Source organism: Lonchura striata, chromosome 6 (genome assembly GCF_046129695.1).
Source record: "Lonchura striata isolate bLonStr1 chromosome 6, bLonStr1.mat, whole genome shotgun sequence".
NCBI classification, from domain to species: domain Eukaryota; kingdom Metazoa; phylum Chordata; class Aves; order Passeriformes; family Estrildidae; genus Lonchura; species Lonchura striata.
In genome coordinates this window covers 43,224,847-43,247,443 of record NC_134608.1, presented here as the reverse complement: position 1 = coordinate 43,247,443, position 22,597 = coordinate 43,224,847, and the positions used below count along the sequence as shown (strand labels likewise).

Genomic DNA, 22,597 nt, shown 5'->3' with positions numbered 1-22,597 from the left:
GATACCAACATTTTTGCAAGTGGCTGCTAAAACAGATTGATTTTCTTTACTCAGTCCCCTTCAGATTGAAACATGAGTCCATTTTTTTATATTCAGCCCAGATGGTATGCTGCTTAAAGTGAGCAATGTGTTGCAGTGAAAATGGACTCCTTTCCCCTTCTTTCCTTCCTCCTTTGCTTAACTGAACACATCCGTGTAGCTCCTATTTGGGTTGGATTCAAAATTAATCAAAGAGGCTGCAGGGTAAATATGTCAACTTCGGAATGCCAGCTCTGCCAGATTGAAGGAGTTTTTGCCCCTGCCAACAGGCAGTGCAGCAAGTTGGCTGCACAAAACCTGACATTTTTATGGACCTTGTTAGAAAAATGGACATGATGATGTGGTTTGGTCCTTTCCATGCCTGTTCTGAGTGTGTCTGTGACACTGCTTCTCCTTGTGCCTGTGCACTCCTGCACTGGGCTGTGTACTGAGTGGGCAGGAGCATCACATTCCTGAGGGCTGGGAGCTGAGGACTGCACTGAGGATTTCTTTGAGTTTTTTGTGTTTTTTTTTAATCCATTAGGGGAGACTTGCAAAGTGTGAGGGATGCAGAAGGAGTAATACCATTTAAAACAGTTCCACATGTGCCATTATTTTGATAGTTTTTTTATCCACCAATGAATTTTTTGGGCATGGAGTAATGCATGAAACAAGTTTCTAGATGCATTGGTTGTGACTCTCAAATTGCCCTCTGTAACATGCAACTCTCCTAGGAGCTGATGAAGGTCATGTTTTAAGAGAAGTATTGGTTGCTTTGAAATCAGATCGAGTCAGAGTTCCCATGTTCCCATTCCACAGCAAAGCTTGAGCAGGGCTGTCTGCAAGTATCTTCATCTGTCACTACCTTTTGTTTGTTCAGTGAAAGAGTTAGTAATACATCCTTGCTTTGAAAGAATATTGAGGATGAGGTTGTTATATGACAGAGGAAATCCTGTAAACAACTTACTGGGTAACAAAATTTGATATCTGTTCCTGGAATGCTGCTTCATTCTAATAGGGTAGAAGTATGGTATTTATTTGTTTAAAGGAACAAGGACTTGGTAATGCTTTTGTAGGGAAGTTGTTTTTTGTTTGCGCTTTTTGCTTTTTGAAATTCTAAAAATTCCTAAAATTATTTAGCTTGGTCAAAATTTTTTCATTTAAGGAGTGTGGAGATAATGGCTGAAACTTTTCAGCAGGATAACAGCAGTAGATCTCACAGGAGTTGATGTTTGGTTATTCTGCACAGAAGGTGTTACAGTGCTTGAGATGCATCCAGTTAATGTTTTCTGTTGGGAAAATCAGGATGCTTCATGGAGCAAAAGCAGTTCTGTAGCTGGGACAGGTGGCTGTGAGACCTGTGTTGGTTCTTAACTAGCAACCTGCCCAAGTCACAAAGAAATCTCACTTAAAATATTCACAGAAGGACTTCTTATTTTAAATAGGTGTTTCTTCCATGTGGAAGGCGGAGCAGGCTGGATGAGAGATATATGAGGTTCAATAAGAAGGTAGTGTAGGACAATGGAGAGAGATACCATGAGGTTGGCACCTTTTTGATGTTGCTGCCTAAATGTACTGCCTTAGTTGCTTAGGTTCTGAAAGAGCAAAAGCCTTGGTCATTTCTAGTTCTGTTGTCAAGCTTGAATAAACTCTGTTTTATATCAGAGATTTATTCTTAGCCAGGACATTTCTGTTCTGTAACATCTGAGAACTTGTAAATTCTAATGAAAGTTATGAAAATGACCAGGAAAGTCTCCCAGTAGTACCATACTGACCTAAAACTGCTTTTAAGGGGGACTGTGTAGAAGGGAGTTAGATTCTATTGTTGAAGCTCTTACATGCCTTATACAGCATGTAAGAGTACATTGACTGAACTTCTGCATTGCAAAGAATACCAAGCTATTTCTTTCCTATCTTGATCTGACAATGCCATCCTGTAATTTTGTATTACTGTGGTAGATTTTCTCTGCCAGTTGCAGGCAGAGGTTGTGTTGTGTAAATGCTGAGAGCTTCACCCTACAGCTCTTTGAGTGTGGTGATTTTCATTTGGTCATTACTTAGCAGGTACACGTCAGTGATACAAAGATTGAGCTCAGTGTGTTTGGTTACTGTTGTAAGGGGCAAAACCACCATAAACAACATCAAAGTCCTGCTGGTTGAACACAGAAGTGCAGAGCTCAGTTAACAGGGATGCTGTAAAGCTGCACTAGCTGGGGGTGCTGATTGACAGGCTGGTATCTGTTCAGTGTTTCATGGCAGGTGTAGCCAAGGACAAACTGTTGCCATTGCTGATTTAAAGTCAGGGTTTCGGGCATGAGGCAAAGTTGGGTGTAGCATTTCCCCAGGAGCTGCTGGGAGCAGTGAGGGCCCTGCCTGACTGGGCTGGAGATGAGCCTGTTCCACTGCAGGCTGCAGCAGTGTAGAGAGCAAACCTGCTGTTTCTCCATGGGAAGAGCAGTGATCCAGGGAATGAAACTGAGGTTTGGATGACACTGCTAAAAGATGTCTAATTGCCAACTGCATGTCTGGACATGCTTTTTGGTGGCTGTCACTCTCTTTAAGGTGATACATACAGCATGAGAGTTACAGGTGGCTCTGGAGACACTATTTCTACCTTTTTTTTCTGAACTACATTGTATTTAACAGCTCAGAGTAAATTTCCATTAAGGCATCTGCTGTGTTGCTGGCAGATTCTTGTAACTCCCCAGGAAAGTCAGCCATTTGCAAGAAGTAACATTTGAAAGGAAATACATTGTTTGAGACAGACATAGGCTTAAAGAGACTGCCTTCCTGAAGTGTTCCTCTGGTGTCTTTTGAAATAGTGATGTGAAACTTAGTAGTTTTGCTTGTGTCATGGATGGAGCATTGTGATACATTGTGGGGGAGGAAGGGAACAATCTACATTTGGCTGATTCAGAAGTTTCTGAAAAGCCTCATGCACTAAGTTTCATGCTATAAAACTTATTATTTTGGTAGATGTGTTCTCCAAAGCAGATTCCTTCCTGGGGCTTTAGGAATGAGCTAGGCAAAAGGTCTTACCTGAAACTTCTTGTGCTGGCAGTTGTGATCTGCTCTGTGCAGCACTGAAGAATGGGGCACTCACCATGTTGTATTAGTTTTTCTTGCCCTTGGTGTTCAGGCCTTCCTGGGAGAGGAAGGAGTTGGACTCCAAGAACAACAGGAAGCAAGATGGTGTAGGGATGGGCAGTGGAGGGAACCAACTACAGCTCTGCCATTTCTCCAGAGTTCCACAAATAACATGGTTATCCTCAAAATAGATGAATGACAGGTGAGTGGTTAAGCTCACTGTCAACTTAGTTTGTTCTTCCTGGTTCTGAACCATGAAGGTATGCAGGTTGGCAAGGGGGACATGTTTTTGTGACATGGGAAGGTTTGTATTTCTAGGGTTTTTACCTACCAGTATGTTGCCTGGGACTAGTCTACAATATAACAGGAAGACAAGGGGAAGGATATTTTTTTTTCCTCTTTCAGCTTTGTCTTGCAGCTTCCCTGAACTCTGTGACAGGTCATGCCATTTTTATGCTTATTAAAGCCACTGAGTGTCATTATCCTTCCTTCACTCAAGTTCGTTCGTTCATGTTTCTGTGATACCTACTTTCAAAAAAAATGCACAAATGAGGAAAATGGTAGATTCAAATGGCTGACTCCTGACAGCAGTTCTCTAGGTTTCTTTCTCACACTCTTCTCTTGATCTCCAGTATCCTGCTACTGTGCTCCCTTCACCTAGCAGACTCAGTGTGCCAGCCGCCTTCTTAGCCTTTGGAAAAGTGTGTGCCAAGGGACTGTACTGACACTAAGAAGCTCAATTCTAACTTCAATCAGAAGCACTATATTTAAAACTCAATTGAAAATCTAGTATGAATTAGTCAGTGTGTTACCTTGTGCATAGCCCTTGGCTAATAACAGCAACAACAAAATACTCTGCAAGCTAAGTACTAATCTGACAAAAGCATGGGAGGATAGAACTGAGTTCATGTAGACTCGTTTTTTTAATTCTCTTTGGACTGACCCTGTGAAGAAGAGAGAATTTTTTTTAAACAAACATTGCTTTGACCAGCATAGAGGCTGCATGTATGTTCCTAGAAAGAAAATAGCAAGAGGAAATCTGCAAAATAGTATGTGAGAATGGAGAACAGATAAAATGAGAATTTAAGAAAAATAAAGTGCTACCAAGTAGCAGGCACAGGATACTGATAGGATAATTGCAAAATAACCAGGATCAGGGTCTATTTGTTTCATCTTCATTCAACCACTGATAAACAGCTTGCTCAGTGACTGCTTTTGCTGCCTTTGTTAAATCCTCAATGAATTTACCTCTTTCTCATTTGCCGCAGACAGCCAACTGTTGCCTGGGAATAACTTCACGAATGAATGCAACATTCCTGGAAACTTCATGTGCAGCAATGGACGCTGTATCCCAGGGGCCTGGCAGTGTGATGGGCTGCCAGACTGCTTTGATGACAGTGATGAGAAGGAATGCCGTAAGTGACTGCTGCTGTGACCTTATCATGCTTTTTATCACAGGACTTGGCTAACTAGTGTTACTGCTGTGTTCTGTGTTAGAGAAGGAACAAAGCTGCTCTCACTTTCCTCATTTAGATCTTGTTGGAAAAAACATGCAGGCTTTAATCTTTAAGGTCTTTAATGTTCTTCAGTGTCCAGTTTTAACACAGCACTTGGGGAGGTACCTGAACTGATGGCTAAATTGAGATTGACTTGACTTACACTTCTTCCATGATGCTCTGTGATTTTTAGGGATCCTGCATGTACTGCTTCAGCACACTGATGCAGTGCTGTAAGTTGACCTTCACTACCATCAAAGCTAGTTCTTTCCATTTCAAAATTGTTGACTGTACCCTGCAATTTTTGTTCTCTCCAATCAAAATCCAATTCTTTATGAACTTTAACAATAGCTTTCTAAAAAATTTGCTAAATTAATTTGCTAATAGGTGTTTTTAAGTTTTAATCCTTCCTAAAGAACTTCTAGTTCTAGAGAGCTAAAAAAGTCTGATCTGGTTCTTGTCCGTGATTTCTTCTTTTTCTTAGCATTAAGGAAGATTTAGTTGATGTTACTCAGCCACAACATGAAACTTTCTAGCCTACATGTGCTAACCAGACAGCAAAATTATGCTGTAGCATAATGCTGTGATCTGAAATTCACTTGACAGCGCAAAAAATCAAATTTCATATGATTTTTGAGCAACTGATAAATTTCTGAGGCATTACTGATTTTCACGTAGCAAATGTAGTTTCTCTATGTGTATACTTTAAAGGGGTTTTCATTACACTTAAACTGAATTTATAAGAAGCTTACCTTTCCCAGGACATTTCCAAGACTGCATTAGCTTTGCTGATAGAGCAGAAGGAAAAAAGAATAGCTTCTTTCAAATTACCTGACTGGAAATACTTGAGTTGTTAAATACTCCTGCTTTTTTAAACTTCATTCCTCTTCTTTAACCCCAGTAATCCATCCCTTTTAAATAATGGGGCTTTAATACCTGTGCAGTGTAAATCTCCATACATAGTTTTGCTTTAAGCCATTGAGCTTTGCTCACTTTCTAAAGAATTAAAACTATCTCTATGAAGTATCTAATGCTTTTCAGTCTTTGTAATGCATCAGACTTGTATTGTAACATTGAAGACAGGTTATTTTTTTTTTCCCCACTTAACAAATGTTAATATTAAAGAATAGGCCTGTTGCAAGGATTGATCAGTGTCGTGCATATCTGTTTAAAGCCTAGCAGAAGCTTTGTCAGTGGGAGCTTTGGCAAGAATAAAAATACCTAAAGTTCAACCTATACCTTTCAGTGAGATGTTCCTGATAACAACAGCTGTGTGACTCAGGTTCCTCATTACTTGGCTCCCAAAGAGACTGCTGGCATCACTTTTGGTGTGCTGCTTCTACTTTTTAAAACAAGCTGAATGGCAGTACTTCTTTGTATTTATAGGATGTACACCAGGAGTTTTTGTGTCTAAGAATGTTGTCGTTGTCTGCCTTGCATAATTTTTTTCATTTGATACAATTAGATTATGTTTATGAAGATTTTCTTAATGAAGGCTGGACTGGGTATTTACTCAGGAATCAGTAAAAAGAAAATACGCTTTGTGACTCTCTGTTCAAAAATTTCCTTACCAAAATCAGTTGGGTCTGGTGAATTGCAGACAGTAATAAACATAGTAACTGACAATAAAATATAAATAGCTGTAAAATGGCAGTTCATAAAAGCTGTTCATGTCACCACAGACTCAAATAAACCTCAATGATGTAGGCTATGCTGCAGCTATGCATTTTAAGTTGCTGCAGAACTGTCCTTCCTGGGTTTTTTTCAAATACTTTTATCCGGCTTGATTGGCTGACAGCTTCCTGGATGAGCATCCTTTTGATGCTGCACAAATTGATGGAGATAATTAGACTGTTCTTTCCTCTTGCCATACATCTATCTGCTATTGGATCACCCTCACAAATGTAAAACTAGCATACAAAAGAGACTTGCAGGGATGTGAATCAATGTGAATCCTATGCTGGCCTGCTGTTAACAGGTCAGATAAGCCAAAACAGAATGGAAGTAGTGCTCATTTGAATCTCCACATTTGTAGTATTTCCAACCAGTATTTTACAATATAAAGTAATCAGAAGTTGGATGGGCTTATACAGACCAAATCTGGTGTTAAATTTGTTCCTAGCTCGGAGATAAGGTATTGAAAAGCAGCCTTATGGATACAATTTTTTTTTCATCATTTTAGCCTACAGTTTTTTAGTTTCCTTCCATCAGAACGGGGCTCTACTTCCTAAAACCTATCTTGCAGCGAAATTAGAGTTCTTTGTTTTCTGCTGTGATTTTGCTTTGCAGTAACTGAGCTGTCAATGGTGAGCACAAAGCCATAGGAGTTGCATTTGCAGCATGAGATGGCTGAGTTCCCAGTGTGTTACTACTCACAGCTGTACTTTAAGCTGCTTTTTCTGTGATTCCTCATCAAGTAACTATTTCACACTGAAAAGTGTTAACCTTGCTTAAAAATGTCTGTGTGTGAATAAGAGCTTGGTTACAGGCTTCATTTGTTGTGAAGATGAGTATGCTGTGTTGTGGCATGACCATGAGGGAGCAGTCATGCACACAGGTGTGGTTATGTGGAAAGTCTTTCTCTTCTGATTTGTCTTACAGTTGAATGTGGATATCCAACAATATTTTATCAATTCTGTTGCTGTAGCATCTCCTCCTGTCTGTCCCCCTTTCAACAGGAAAGCTTTGAACTCCAGGTCTGGTCCGGGATTTTTTTGGCCAGGAAGTGGAAAAGTGGTCTGGATGTGAGGAGGAAATAAGATGCAAAGCAGAATTACCTGCACGTTGTCCATTCATGTCTTGTTGTCCATTCATGTCTTGTCTCTTCCGTCTCTTCCTTTTGTCCCTTTTCTGTCTCCTCTTCTGCAGGACCATCTCTGTTAACCATGTCACTTATGGCCTTTCCTTCATCTCCCACACTTGCCAGAACCCCCATACCCATATACCATCTGTCATCTTCCATGCTTCCTCTGTGCCCTTACCTGTTACATTAACACGTCCCATGCCAGCTGACTTTGTGCTGTTTAGTGCCCAGAACATTTCTCATACTCTTGCCTTCTGTGATGACTGAAAAATGTAACCTGGTTTTATCTGGGGAAGAGAGTTGAGGAAAACCATGGAACAGAGGGAATAAGCTGAGACTTCTCATTGTTGTTCATAAGAACTATTACTTGAGGGACAACCCTGCTTTGTTTTTTCCTCCAAGCAACTAATTGAGCTTGAAAAAGATTAATTTACCACATCAGTGTGAATGTTTTGTGAGTACTTCTAGTTCTCTGTAGTTTGAGTAAACTGCTATCATCAGTGTATCTCCCAGTGGAGAATTGTTTTTTAGTCCATCCCCATCTTCTGGTTCTCATCAGTTGGATTGCTCCTCAGCCTGTTGTCCAGTATATGTCACACACATTTCTTTGAAGTGTTGCTATTACTACTGCTTTTTACCTGTGTAGATGATTTATAAAAGAAGCTGAGGGTCTTCTTAACAAATGCAGAATTTTTGCCAACAGGACTTTCCTGTGAAACTTGGAGGGATTGATTGCATAGATCCTCAATCCTCCTCTGGTTGCATCCCAAGCATTATAGATACCTGGGGTTAATGCTTGCCCTGGTCAGGTTGGGAGCTGCATGCTGTCAGCACTCAGATCTTTCTTTTATCAGGTATGGAAGATACAAAACTTTGCAAAATAAAAGACCCTGAATGGAAGGAGCCTAGAAATGTGTGCTTGCATGTTTTGAAACTTTTTGAGGTAAATGGGTTATCTCTAGTGTTGACTTTTATATCTGCCTGCTGACCTATTCCTTTGGAGCCAACACCTGTTTCTCTCTCTTGAAAGGATTTTCATCTTGAGATTTAAGAGTGCACTAATATTCTTAGTTAAGCTCATAATTTACTCTGTCATCTCTGTTTCCTCTTTCTTTGCTCTTTGTACATCTTTGTATTAGATTATTACAGAGAGAACATTGTGAACACAGAATGGCTTTTGTCAGTAATGAGCAGCAGCTAGTGGGGAGATGGCATGTGCTGCCTTTGTCAGCTAACGAGCAGCAGATGGTGGGGATTCAGAGCATGGCACATCATCCACGCTAAGTGCCTGGCATGACAGCAGCCAGAATTAGAGACATACCAAATACCCAGGAGTCTAGATTTTCCTTTGTTGCTCTTCTGAGAGATGCCAAATTCATATGTTTAGCTATGAGCAAATAGTGGCACACAGTTAATCAGTGACTATCTGTGTTAATCCAAGGGCTAAAGAGTGTAGGCTGTGGGCTAGAAGAAAACTGTGTGCAAGGATAGCCTTGGGGCAGCATGTTCTCATGTTTGAAACCTATGTCTCACTGTTTCTGTTTCTGGTTGGTGCTGTTGCTCATTCAAAACAAACATAAAGGTAAAGCAGGTTTCTGAGTCAATGCTAAAAGCTGTGACTGGATTGTATAGATGTCTGAACAATGGGGCATCATCCACGCTTGTAAGGATGTGCTGCCAACACACTACTGGGCTGGCTAGCAAGAGCTGGTCTGTAGGAACATCCGGAACTGTGGTAATAAAAAGCTCATTTCATCACCAGCAATCCATCGTCATCAAACCTTGGTCTCTGATCGTCCTTCAGACAGAGCAAGTCTCCTCCATGGGGGAGAATGTCTTTATTAAATGAAGTGCTGCATGAAAATGGTCCATTATAATTAGGATTCCCCAGACAGGTATTGAAACCACCTGCCAAGCAGGCTTCTGCTAAAGGTCAGTTTTGTCTCTTTTCTTGAGACACATGTGCTTGCAGGGAGCCCAGTGCAATCAGAACTAAAGGTTTTGTAATACCTGCAGTCCTGGGTTGCACTCAGCATGGTGTGGTGAGCCAAGTTTTTCTGCAGTTTCACAGTAGCAGGCTAACTCTCAAGGTCCTGAGCACTGTGACTTCTATTTGGGCAGTCTGAGTAAACAGTTTAATCCAAGTGTCCAGTAGATCCAGTAAGGACATTTCTGTTTCTGTGTCAGAAAACGGAAGCCCTTGGGACCCCTGCTGAACCCAGGGTCTGGTGACAAACACTGTAGGAACTCCTACACCTGGTAGGCTGCATACAGTAGTGCAAGGATGAAGGTATGAGGTGGGAATGTGTTCTTGTTACAGTTTTGACCATGCTTCTTTTGCTGGTTTTGCAAGCACTTTTAACTGTCTTTGTCAGGTAAGTGGAATTACATTTGAGGTAGTCCTGTAATTACTTGTTCATTGCTGATGTTAGCATATTAATCTTTGATTTTATTGTCTCTTGTGTGTCTCTTAACTATGTTCTTGCTTTTACCCCGTAGAGTTGTAACTGTGTGTTTATGTATAACATGACCTTTTTTGTCACATTCCATTCTGTGTGTATCTTTTCTATGCTGAGTATGTTTGCATTTCCATTTAATATATCTAAATGCACACAGGGTTTTGTATAATGCTTTATAGTCTCAGAAGATTTTATAGATCTGGTGTCATCGGGGTGTGGAGTGCTGGGGTGGGAGACGTTGCACAAGTAAGCCTACATCATTCAGTGTTTGTATCTGCACACTTGCTCTAAAATCTTCGTTGTCTCTGCTCTGGTGGGGACTTAAACCTGATTAGCAGTATCTTGTAGTTTGAAAGTGCAGCACACAGTAACTATTTCAGAGTTTCCCCGAGGTTTGCTGTACCTTATTTTCCTTGTTTTTTCCATCCCCAGTATGACTCTTTCTTACCAGACAAGTGTTTACTGCTCCCTCTGGTGTTCACTTGCAACAGGTGTTGGAGCTCCCTACGCTGAGGAGCAGCGAGGCCACGGGTTCGTCATGAACAGCTACACACGGCCCTGGGGGAGAGACAGAGAGTCTTTCACAGCAATGCCACGTGAAATCCACGCTCTGCAATTAGTAGCCCGGGTTTCCTAGATCATGGGAAGAATATTTTACTGTGCTCTAAACCCTTTCATTTGGGAAACTGAAACTCTTGGAGAACAAAGGCAGATTAGCTAGGTTTTCTTCAGGTGAATTTTGACTGGCTTAATTGCATTCAGTTTCTACAAAAGAGTTATTTTTTTAACAGCTGCATCTGAGGGCTGGAAAGTATTTAAAAAAGAAAAAATCCCACTGGAGCCAAATTCACGTCTGAGGAAGTTGGTCTGTCATTGGAGAAGCTCTTGAGTGCAATAACTCCTACACTTGCTGGCACAGGCTGCAGTAGGAAGAAGGTGGTTTGAGTGGGTGCTGCAACAGCTTCAAAGCCATGTCATATGCTTGGAAGCCTCAAATGAGGACTGTCAAACTGCCTTGTTCTGCCCTCTTTGATGTAGGGTGTATTTCAGGAGGTGGCCTTTAGATTCGCTGCTGTTCACTGCTTTTAAAAAAAAAAAAGGGTAAATCATGGAGTTTGCCCTCAGTCAAGAGCACGCTTTGAGTCTGCTCTATAGGAAGTTCACAAGTTGATATACTAAGTCATATTATGTATGCTTTTCCCTTTGTAAGTTTCAAAATTACTACAAAGGCAAAATTTAGTGCTAAATGGCCATTACTAACAGTTCAAATAATTCATAATTCTGGCAACATTCTGAATTTAGATGTGTGTCCTCACCTTGTTAAGGTTTGCTCTGAGAGCAGTCAAAATCATGACTTCCACACTGTTAAGAACAAGTAACCAGCTTTAATAGCCACTTTAAAAGCTGGGAGAAAAAAAAACTTGTAGAGACAATGAGTGCTACAGTCTTTATAAGGTATTTAATAAGTGCTTATTATGATAGTCTAGCTATTACAGCTGAAGATATTTTGCTTGGATTTAACCACTTAACAGGGTCATTCTAATGAATGGCTTTCATGTACAGGAACAAAGGGCACAAAGTAACTCTGGCTCCTATCCTTTTAAGTATTAGGTTTTCAGTTAGACAAGCAGAACTCAGTGCACTGAAGAGATGTGGTGTTTTGTTAAAAAGAAATGTCTGCCTCATTCAGAGGGGATTGTCTAAACCAGTTGAGATCTAGAAATACAGCAGTGGGCCAGGACTTTACCCATCCGTAAAGATTACTGACTTTGACTTAATATTCAGTAGCCCCAGAAAATTATTCTTAAAGCATCAATTAAAGCCAGGTGTAGACTAAGAGTAATTCTACAGAAGATGAGATGCAGGGTGATATTTTAAAGAGATCCTTACAGATTCCTGGGATTAAGATCCAGCCTTGCATGCCTGCAACAAGTTTTTGCACTGCCCCATCATGTATAAAGGTGAAGGCATCTCAGCTGCTGCAGTCCATAGCTGCTAGCCAGGTGCATTTTTTAGCTTGGAGAAGTTACCATTGCTGATAAGTTGTATTCTGTCTTGCTAGTGAACAGCTTATAGGCAAGTGTGAGCTAAATTGCTGTGAAGTGGTCTTATATCAAGGCTCACTGCATTTTGGAGAAGATAAGTGTTCATTAGTTGCTTATTTACAAGTAAGTGTTTTAGTGACCTGGCACTTAAAAAAAACTAAGTAAACTCAAAAAATCTTAAAAGGGGAACTCCAGCATTGAAACCACTTTTTCACATGTGAGGATTTTGTTACAACCTTATGATTGTAACACAAAAAGTATTACAGCTGAACTTGTAGTCTTTAGTTCATCAAACCTCTGTCTGCTACTTTGGGAAGTGTGGAGTGGCTGTGATAAGGTTCCAAGTACTTACCAGAGGGTTAGATGGTTGTGAACTTTGGTCGCCAGAAACTCCTTATTTATTCATACCTGTCTTTTGCCCTCTTCACTTGATTTCTTACTCTTAGGGATGTACCTGCCCTCTTTGGTGCATCCCTATGAATAAGAAATTAAACAATCTGGAGGTAGGAGGAAGCACTACTTGAGTATTAGCCTGTTCTCTTGGACCCTCCTACCTTCTAGGGCCATAACTCATAGGATTCTCCTTCAGATTCCTTTGGCCTTGAGGATGCCAAAGTTAACTCTCATGTAGTCCAGGCTGTAATTCCAGTTACTGCCTGGCTTCCTCCACTCAGGATCTTGAATTCCACCATCTCATGGTCGCTGCAGTCAAGGCTGCCCCCAGTCTTCACATCTCCAGCCAGTCCTTCCTTGTTTGTCAGCACACCTCTCCAGCAGCCCACATCTCCTTGGTGGCTCCTCCACCACCCGTGTCCAAATGTTGCCATCAGTGCTCTGCAGGAGCCTCCTGGGCTCCCATGTGCCCAGATCTCCAGCAGAGATCAGGGTGGCAGAAGTTCCCCATGAGCACCAGAGCCTGTGACTGTGAGGCTTCTTGCAGCTCGCTGGAGAATTTTTCATTGACTTCCCCTTCCTGACAGGGTGGCCTGTAGCAAACACCCACAGAGGTGTCACCCAGCTTGTCCCTTACATGTTGACTTCTTACCTGTGAGCTCTTGTCTGGTTCTTCACCCAGCCTGAGGCAGAGCTCGAGACATTCCAGTTGCTCTCTCACATGAAGAGCAGTTCCACCACCCCACATTGCTGGTCTGTGAGAAGAAAATAGCCTAATTTCCTAGAAAGGATGTAGCCATCCGTGACAGCATTCCAGTCATGTGAGCTATCCCACCATGTCTCTGTAACTGCAGTGGGAATGTGCACACAGATCTCTAATTCTGCCTGTTTTTTTCCCCGTGCTGTGTGTGTGCGTGTACAGGCATTTCAGACAGGTAAATAGTTCCTGCACATCTTCCTGAAGGTAGGGATGCGGGAGAATCCACCAAAGCCACAGACACCCTTGAGGTGCTTTTCCTTCTGTTTCTCACGTTGGTAACCAGATAAGGAACATTTGCTGCTGTAGTTGGCCTGTCTTACTCCCCAGCTGGATGTGATGTAGGGAGTGTTGCCACTATGGAGCTCACACCCTGAGTCCTTCAGTTTAATGCCTGCTCACTGAGTTGGCCAAAGATCCCCATGCCTCTTCTAGACAGGTGGATCCCTTACAGGGTGATAAATAGGGATTACTTTTTATATTGACACCTTTCGGGAGGGATTGTGTTAATATATGGAAGGAGAAAATCTAACAGCAGGGTCTGAACTTAGGAAGAGAGAAGCCAGATGCTAATTAGCATCCTGAAAGGATCATGGCAATGAAAAGCTGCTGTCAGTGGATTTTGTGTATTAATGTTAGTGGAATAAGCATTGTTATATGCTAGGATTCCAGCAAATCAATCTTCTGTTGTCTCATAGTTACTTAGAACCCAGTAATAATTTGTGTAAAAATCTAATGAAATTAACTCCTCTTTTTCCAGACAGCTAGAATATATAGCAGAAAGCTAGGAATTTCTCAATAAAGGTAGTTTTATGTTTTGTAGTAGGTGCACATATGCACACATGGAAGACCTCTGGACTTCTAGTCACATCTCAAAATCACTGAGTGCTTTTAAGTCTCCTGTGTTTCTTGCTGCTTCCTGTCATCTCCTGGTTGACCTGGAATATTTCTTGCAGGTAGGTAAAAAACATCAGAATTCTTAAGCAAAGCTGGATATTAAACAACACATGAAATGAGCATCAGCATTAATTGGGAAGATGCTGTAATGCAGCTGCTGATCTTTTTGCCACTTACTCAGATGGCTCTCAAACTTGGAATATCAAACTGGAATTAGCTCTTTTTTTACTCATGATTAAGCAACCAAATACTTAGTAGTTATAATAAGATTTGTAATTAAGTGACCATGGTAAATGTTTCATTTGAAGCTCAATTACACATGAGTAGGGGAAGTGCAATAGCTGCTTATGTTTGATAGCTTTTTATACAGGGAGATCAAGAGGGTTTGTGATGCTAATTATTTAATCCTCTTGATGGAGGTCACTAAATAGTCTAGTTGGAGAACTTGGAATTGGACAAGTTTAACAGTTGAATGGAATCAGTGGCAGAACTGAAAGAAAAAGAGCAAGTAGGTAGTATCCCAGAATGGAGTGAGGGATTGTAGCCCATCAGACACATAGATGTTCCTGAGAAGTACTGCTGTTAAAGTGCCTTAAGGGTGATGTTCTGTCCTGCCTGTTTGCATCCTGAGTAACTTAACAGCTCCGAAATTGTGCTTTATCCTTTAGTATGATGTTATTGTTTGGGTTGTTTAGTGAATAGTAACTTCTGAAATACTTCTCTTAGTGAGAAACTGCTTTACTGAATGTCTGAAAACCAAGGTTTTTGTTTGTGCTCTCTTCTGACATCTCTGCTTTGTGATGATTTTGAAGAACTAAAACATAGATTCCTAGACCATGAAAGATTATTTTAGGGCCTTATTGTCTGCAAGAACTAAAGGCTGCCGAACCATAGTAATTCAACTCTGAAGTGCTTTCTTTTAGAAGGAAACCATTTACTCTTCATGGCAGGAGACTACTTGGCTTTTTTTTGCTTTAGCATTGTCCTTTCTGTCTCACTGCTAACAACATTGTAGATATTGCTCATGTAAGTGGTTGATAGTTTACTATATCGGAGGCAACTTCTGATGCTTCCTACTGGGCTAATTTCACTACTTAAAATCCCATAAAATTGCTTCCTTTAAAATAAAGCATATTTTAGGCTCTTTTTCTCTGTGTTTCCTTTAGCAGTTTAAGAATAGCAACTCTTTCACCTGCCTTGTTAAACAGTGAGAAAAAGTAAGAGTGACCCAAGGGCTTTTTGTGGGTGCAATGAATGCTCTGCAGTTGCCTGTGTTTTGTATCATAACTCAGTGACTTAAATAGTTGCTTAGTTTTGAATTGGAGAAGTTCTGGCATAGTGGACTGTCAATTGCATTTTATACTGACAATATTACTCAGGTGCTAGCTTTTTTCTAGATAGGAAAAAAGCAAGCAGAGAAAGTGAAACTTCTGTGTTGTTCTGCAAGGCAGCCCTGTTCCAGAGCTCTCTGAACCAACAAATGATGCATTTGCCTTCAGTGCTGAGGCAGCTGAGTGACTGCAGGTAGCAGTGTCTTTCCTGTTGGGAACAGAACTGAAAATACTGTAGAGTCCAAACAGCAGTTAACTGATGCAAAATAACTGTTAACAGGGTTAGGGTTTATATAAAGGAATCATATCCTAATGCCATCCAGCTTGTGTTACATATTGTTACCAAATCAATCCTTTGTAAATTGAAGTTGAAACCTTTATCTCGTTCATGTAAAGCTTTACTGAAATGCTGCATCTCACCACACATTCATCAAAAGAATCTGGTTTTACAGTGCTGTCTGATGTGGCTGTAGCATCCCTTACCAAAATTAACCACAGCAGAGAAGTTTAAGGTGGTTTATTATCAAAGTCAGGAAAATACTAATGGCTGTGCAATAATGCAGCATCTGCACGCAGTGGTTTCTGTCTGGAGAGTTGCTGTTGTTGAATGCAAGCAATCAAGTTTTGATTAGCTGAATAAATCATTATCCATTGTTGAGATGTGTAGCTGTGAAGCAGCAGAAAGTTACTTTGCTTGATTGCTTCTTGGAGAAGTTCTAAGGCAACAATGTAGTTCAAAGACGCTCAAGTTCTGTGCAGTTTACTTCAATCTGTACGTTGTATCTGCTGTGTCCTGTTTCCTCACTTTCAATTACAAAATAATTGACAAACATTTTAAAACAGAAATGTTTGTAAAGTTAAAAGAAGGAAATAGGCTTCTCTGCTGGCCACATCGTGTGGGGTGCCTGCTATGTGCTCTTTGCATGTTGCATGCAGTAATTAGTGTGCAGTTCACTATAACTACCTGTGAAATGCTTGAGGTGTAAATAAGCTGGCTCAACTGTAACAGTCATTGTATCACAGAAAGGTTTGGGTTGGAAAGGATCTTAAAGATCATCTGGTTCCAGTCCTGCCATGAGCAGGGATATCTTTCACTAGACTGGCTTGCTTAGTACCCATCCAACATGGCCTTGAACACTTCCAGGGATGAAGCATCTGCTCAGCATTCCCTGAGCACCCTGTTCCAGTGCTTCACCCCCCCCTCACATTAAAGAATTTATTCCTTATATCCAGTCTAAATTTACTACTCCCTTCAGCTTAAGTCCTGTCACCACATACACTTGTAAATAGTCCCTCTCCAGCTTTCTTGTAGATCCTCTTCAGCTACAGAAGGGTCACAGTAAAGTCAGCCCAGAGCCTTCGCTTTGTCAGGCTGAACAACCCCGACTCTGTCAGCCTTGTCTCACAGGAGAGGTGCCAGCCCTGTGATCCATTCTCCAGCCTCCCTCTAACAGGTCAATGTCCCTCCTCTGCTGAGAACCCCAGAGCTGGATGCAGCACTCCAAGGGTCTCACAAGGACAGAGTAAAGAGGCACAATGCCCTTCACTGCCCTGCTGGCCACACTACTTTGGATGCTACCCAGGATGCATTTGATGTTCTGGGCTGCAGGTGGATATTGCCGGGTCATGTCCAGTCTCATCCACCAGAATCCCCACGTCCCTTTTGGCAGGGCTGCTCTCAGTCCATTCACCCTCCAGCCTGTCTTCACATCAGGGTTTTCCTTGACCCAGGTGCAGCACCTCACACTTGATCTTGTTAAACTTATAGTTAATACTGTTAATTATAAAATGCATTTGATGTCTTTGCTGCTTTATCTATGAAAATAAAAATCATCTGCCCATTGTAGATCAGTTGTAACCTTCTATTCAGGTTCCAAGTCATTGTAGTATGGAGTATCAAAATTGATTTTATTGAAAAGTGTTATCTATGTACAGCATAAGGATTTACAGAGTATTGCCAAATCTGTTTTCTTTTCCTCTGCTATTGTGAATCTCTGCTGAGAAATAATAAAACGGATTACGCTTTTTTAAAAATAGTACAGTTTCACACTTGGGATCCTAAAGATAGGAAAATGTTTTTCTGTTACTGCTGCAGAGCTGTGCCTGCAAACTGTCACATCGTCAGTGGAGTGTACTACTGGTCCTGATGGGAAGTTAGTATTTTTTTTAGAGCTTTGAAAGTACAGGGTGGGAGGATTAGGTTCTGTGTAGCATAAGGAGCGACTTCACGCACTCACACATACAACTGCCAAAATAGTTTTTTGAGCTTAAGTGAAGCAACCTGGAGGGAACATTTGGCAAACTTGTACTGTGGCCAGCAACTCTCTGCCACCATCTTTGCCATTTGCTTCATGTTTGAATTTTAAGAGAAGAAAAAGAGTATTATAGTGAAAAGCAATTTCTTCTCATGGGTGATGGAGTCATAGGAGGCTCCTCAAGTTCATGGTGGTTCAGTGACACCTCTTTTTAAATACCGCGGCAATTCCCTTTTGTGTAATGTAAATACAGATTCACATTAATCTTCCAGTCCTGGGTCGCTTCTGCCGAGTGAGTAAGTAACAAATGAAGAGTGGAACTGGAGTGAATTGATCCTTTCTGCCACAGGCTTACAAATTGGTTGAATGGCAGTTTTTTGGGCTATTTTTTGTACTTGCTGTATTGAATCAACACAGGATCTGAATTTGAATAGCCTTTCTTTAGTGACAGTTTTGTAAGTTGCTCTGTGGTTTCGTGCTGTATTTCACCCCTTCCTGTCCAGTGTGTGGTCTCTGGGTTTCTTCTTTCTGGAGACATGGGTTCAGGGAGACTTGCCTGCAAGTTCCTTTAAAAACAACCAATTTCCTCCCTTCCCTTTCCTTTAGCTGGTTGTAATACCTTGGATAAATAAGGTCAAACAATCCACATGTGCCTGTTCATTTTTTCACTTCTGGTCTGTCATTTCCTGATATCCCTGTAATTCTTGATTACCCTGAGCCTGTTGCAACCAAGCGTAGCAGAGAAGAATGCAGATTGCAAAGACAGTGCTGTCCTTGAAAGCTTATTGAGGCTGAAATCACTGAAATAGCCAAATAGATTTCTCCTGTTAGATAAACATAAAGCTTCTCACATACAGATTTGCCTGAAAACTCTTAACCTGTGCAGTAGGAGACACAATGATAGGCAAAGGAGAAGAAAACTCTTTGTAACAGTCATGTAATGGGAGTTGAAATTGCAAAGGAATGCTGGGATAGTGCAGCACATGACTTGAATATTCTGTAGGCTGTCATGATCCTGGTATATGTATCTGTTACTTGTTAGGGTGCCAAAGACCTGAAGAAAATGATTGCCCTTCATATTTAGAGTATTTGCAGAGATGCTGTGGAATGGGAAGGTAGGTTTCTGCTCTGGAAGAAATGCTTGTCATTTCCATAGGAACTTTATCAGCAGTGACAAAAAAACACTTGCTTGAAAATCTTGGGAAACTATGGCAGGGACAAGAAGGATGTCAAATTGAAAATAAAGCTGAAATTCTTCTGTGGAGTTCTCCAGAGTCAGGGGATATGACTTGGACTAAGCCTTTCCTGGTTTCTAATTTTTCCTGCATTTGCGTACAGCATATGAAAAATGCATTTTATGTCTGGAATTGGAACTTGGAAAACTAAGTTCTGTCTGGGAGCAAGACTTGAGTCTAGTTAGTGACTGACTTACTTGTGAATCACCTTGGTGGCTGAAATGCTCTTTTATATTCCTAGGGTCTCTAATATAAGTGTGAGTTTGAACTGGGATTGGTTTATATATCATGTCTGTTACAAATATAGAGAATTGAATTTTAGTTTTCTTTGTTATTTTTTCCTCATCTCCAGTTAAAAAAAATAAAATCAGTGGACTATAGAAAAGGAAAACTTAGAGATAAAAAATAGAGATAATTTGAAGGTGTTGAAGGTTCCTTGTTTATTTTTGGTCTGTGGTTACTAGTATGTGTTTTTTTTATGAACAGTTTTTCTAAGACAGAATTTTCTTGTTCTCTGGCTGCTGTCTTCAGAGGAGGAGGAGAAGATAGAAGGATGTCTGGGGATAAAATGTTTAACTAAACATTATACAACTATCTAAGTAATACTTATATTAGATAATTGTCCTGAATGGTTTCTCATTCTTTTTTGGTGGGGTATCTCTATGCTTTATATAGAAGAAAGAGTTCTTGACTTTGATCCTGGCCATTCCAGCATTGTTTTCTTCCAGGTGTGGCCAAACATTAAATACTATTTATGGCTTTACTGTGATAACTCAAGGAAATGTCCCAGATGTGCTTTGTACCCTTTGGGGCCAGAGCAGGCCAGGATGTTGTGACATCTGGAATGGGGCTCTTGCAATGCTCACTGCCACTTCTTGCTGCATTTTCACTCTGCTTAGGAACGTGCAGCCACGTGACCTCTTCAGAGGGCTAGAGGCTCTGGTTTTGATGGTTCACAGTCTGACATCTGTCAGGAAGAATAGGCTACAAGAGTAAGAGAATGGTCCATGCTAGAAATGTTAGAAGTAACTAATTTTGAAGCCTTAATTTGTCAAGATTTTCAGAGAGGACAAAGAGCATCATTGAGTATGATTTGCCAGAAAATTGATAGCCTCTGAATTCAGGCCCCAAGTGACAATAGTAAACCTGCTTGGAGAAATGGGATCCAGTAAATGTTAACAGAGGCAAAAGTACAGTTGCTTCCCCCTTTACTTATTTCTTCTCCTTCTTGAAACTCTTGGAACTTCTTCCTTTTGTTCCCTCTGGAACTATTGTGGCTCAAAATACATCTCTAATATAAGTTGTCCAGAAGCATTTGGGGAGCGTTCACTGTAGGGTTTCAGAAAGATGTTAGCTCTTATAGAAAGGAAAACAAAAACAAAAGCACAACATTGAAACACTGGGCACCTCTTCACATACATGTGCTATTATCAGTCTCTTCCAGCAGCATCTTGGCTGGCTTGTTAGTGCATTAATACAGACTGTTTGCCTTGATGACACGGAGTCGGTTTTGGTGCCTTTGTTTAAAGACTTTGGGGGTATGATGGTGCCTCATACCTTATGGTTACTGAATTATTTAGCTGAGATCTGTCTGTGTCAGAACTCTAACACAGAAGCTGCTCTTTGAAGTTGTATGAAGAATTGCATATTTCAAATGTCTCTGCTGATGGTTTTCTATTGCCAGAGGTCTAAAGCACAGGTAATTTATCTTTTTCTGTGAAGTAATGGCTCACTGTCTTTTCCCCAAGTGGACCATGGATACTCTTCAGAAAAAGTGGTAGTTGAATATATGAAATTCAGTGATACCTCTTACTTTGTATTTCATAATTCTAATTGAAAACTGGTTATAAAATGAAGAAAAACATGTAAGAAAGCAACTGAAAGAATTTGATTTTGGAGGACACTAAGGCAAGTGAGAATTACTGTAGGTGTGGTTTAAAACAATTTATATGTACTCTGTTGAGTGATGGAAAAAGGCCTTGCTACAGCTGTACTTAGTTAATCCTGGAAGAGATGATTCCTTCCAAATTAATACTGTTTATTCCTATTAGATATACTTTTTTTTTTTTTTGTCTGTACACTGATAGTCCCTGGCCTTGTCCTGGCCTTGTAAAACTGTGCAGGTTAGTGTATTGATGTGCCATAAGGCCACATTAAAAAACTTGGCTCTTGCTGTGGTACCCAGTCTGTCATAGTTCAAAACCTGTGAGTTGAAAGCACATCTTAGATTTGGTAGATTTGGTGTAGGAATAGGAAACATTTGCTTAAAAGGCCAGCAAGCTCTGGATCTGGCTTCTTTCCTGATGTTCTCCCATCAGTGGCCTTACCACATTGCACTGTACTCACCTCCCTGCAGTTACCAGCATACTCCTGCAGAAACTGCCTTTGCTTTAGAGTGGACTGTCTGAAGTCTTCAGTGTCCTGTGGCGTGGTCCATCAAGTCATGAGATAATTTGAAAAAGCAAAAATGTAACCATTTGTCTTGTAAAATTGCATTTTTTGTTGGGAGTTGTTTTGTTCTAGGCTGGTGATACAATAACAGTACATAACTGGTGTCTGCCTTGAGCATCATGGTGGAACCGTCTGCATTACTATGGCTGAGGGCAGTGTTCTCTTGCTATGAAGAGTGGCTGTGCAGTAAAATAAGAAATGTGTAGTACTTGAGCTCATAATAAGATTCTGTAATTATGTGTTAAACACATTTTGATGCTATTGTTAGGATTTAATATTTTATGAATAGCTGTGCTATGCAGCAGGAGATACAGTGGTCCTTTTGCACCCAGTTTTATATACATCATGTGGAATAAAGGCAGTGTTATTTGTGTTTGCAGCATGAAAAATATTTTTATGAGGATTTCTTGTGTTTCTTAGTCTCACAAAGCCACTAATTTGCTTGGAAGGCACCTAACATCAGTGCCAAAAGCACTGCATAGAGCACCCTTTTAACTGTACTTCTACAACAGGATCTCTAACCCTGGTAAATTGTTTCCCTGACCTTGACCCACTTCTGTCTCTTCTCGCAGCAAAAGCCAAATCCAAATGTGGTGCCACGTTCTTCCCCTGCGCCAGCGGGATCCACTGCATCATTGGCCGCTTCCGGTGCAACGGCTTCGAGGACTGTCCCGACGGCAGCGATGAGGAGAACTGCAGTAAGTGTGAGCCTGCTTGCAAGTGAGGGCACTGCAGCTTATTTCAACTCATTGGTGCTACTTAGAAAGGAAACATTCGGTAGCCTTCTGTTTCTGAGTCAAATATTCTCCCTGTCGTTTACAACCCAGATGATCCTTGGCTTTTCACTTCATGAAAATGAGTCTGCCTTTTTTTTAAGGTCCATCACAGTCTTGCTTTGTATATAATGCCTGTGTGATACTCCAAGCCCCTGAAATTAGTTTTAAGCTGAATGTTTGCTTTGAACATATTCTCTGTACTCAGATGTAACTCAGATTGGACAAATATTAAATATAATTTGAATTGTTCCATTTTTATTTGCCTGGTTTTTGTCACTGAAGAATATGATGTATTTATGGTCATCAGCACATCTGAGTTTCTCTGTTTATGCGTGTTCTCAAACAACAAAAAAGTAAATAATGGTATATTTAGTGAAACAAAATTGTATATTTAGTGAAAAGCAAATAATGGTATATTGAGTGAAACAGGTTCTTGGAAGGAGAGGCAGATTCTTGAAGCCAGACATGCCTGCCAATGCACAGCAGCGGGGAAGCTGTAGCAGAGAGATCATTTGAAGTACTGTTTCTTTTGGGCTAAACCCTCTGCATGTGGCTACACAGATCTATTTGTATCTGTAAGACTAGCAGGGATAT

General features: G+C 40.7%; 1 protein-coding gene across 1 annotated transcript in view; it reads left to right on the top strand.

Annotated features, from left to right (window-relative positions):
- Window positions 1–22,597, top strand: part of LDLRAD3 (low density lipoprotein receptor class A domain containing 3) — a 105,046-nt gene that overhangs the window by 30,046 nt on the left and 52,403 nt on the right. Inside the window, exons 2-3 of the mRNA XM_031505051.2 lie at window positions 4,374–4,520; window positions 21,800–21,925. Of these exons, the coding sequence (XP_031360911.1) occupies window positions 4,374–4,520; window positions 21,800–21,925 (273 nt within the window). The remainder of the gene's footprint in view (window positions 1–4,373; window positions 4,521–21,799; window positions 21,926–22,597) is intronic.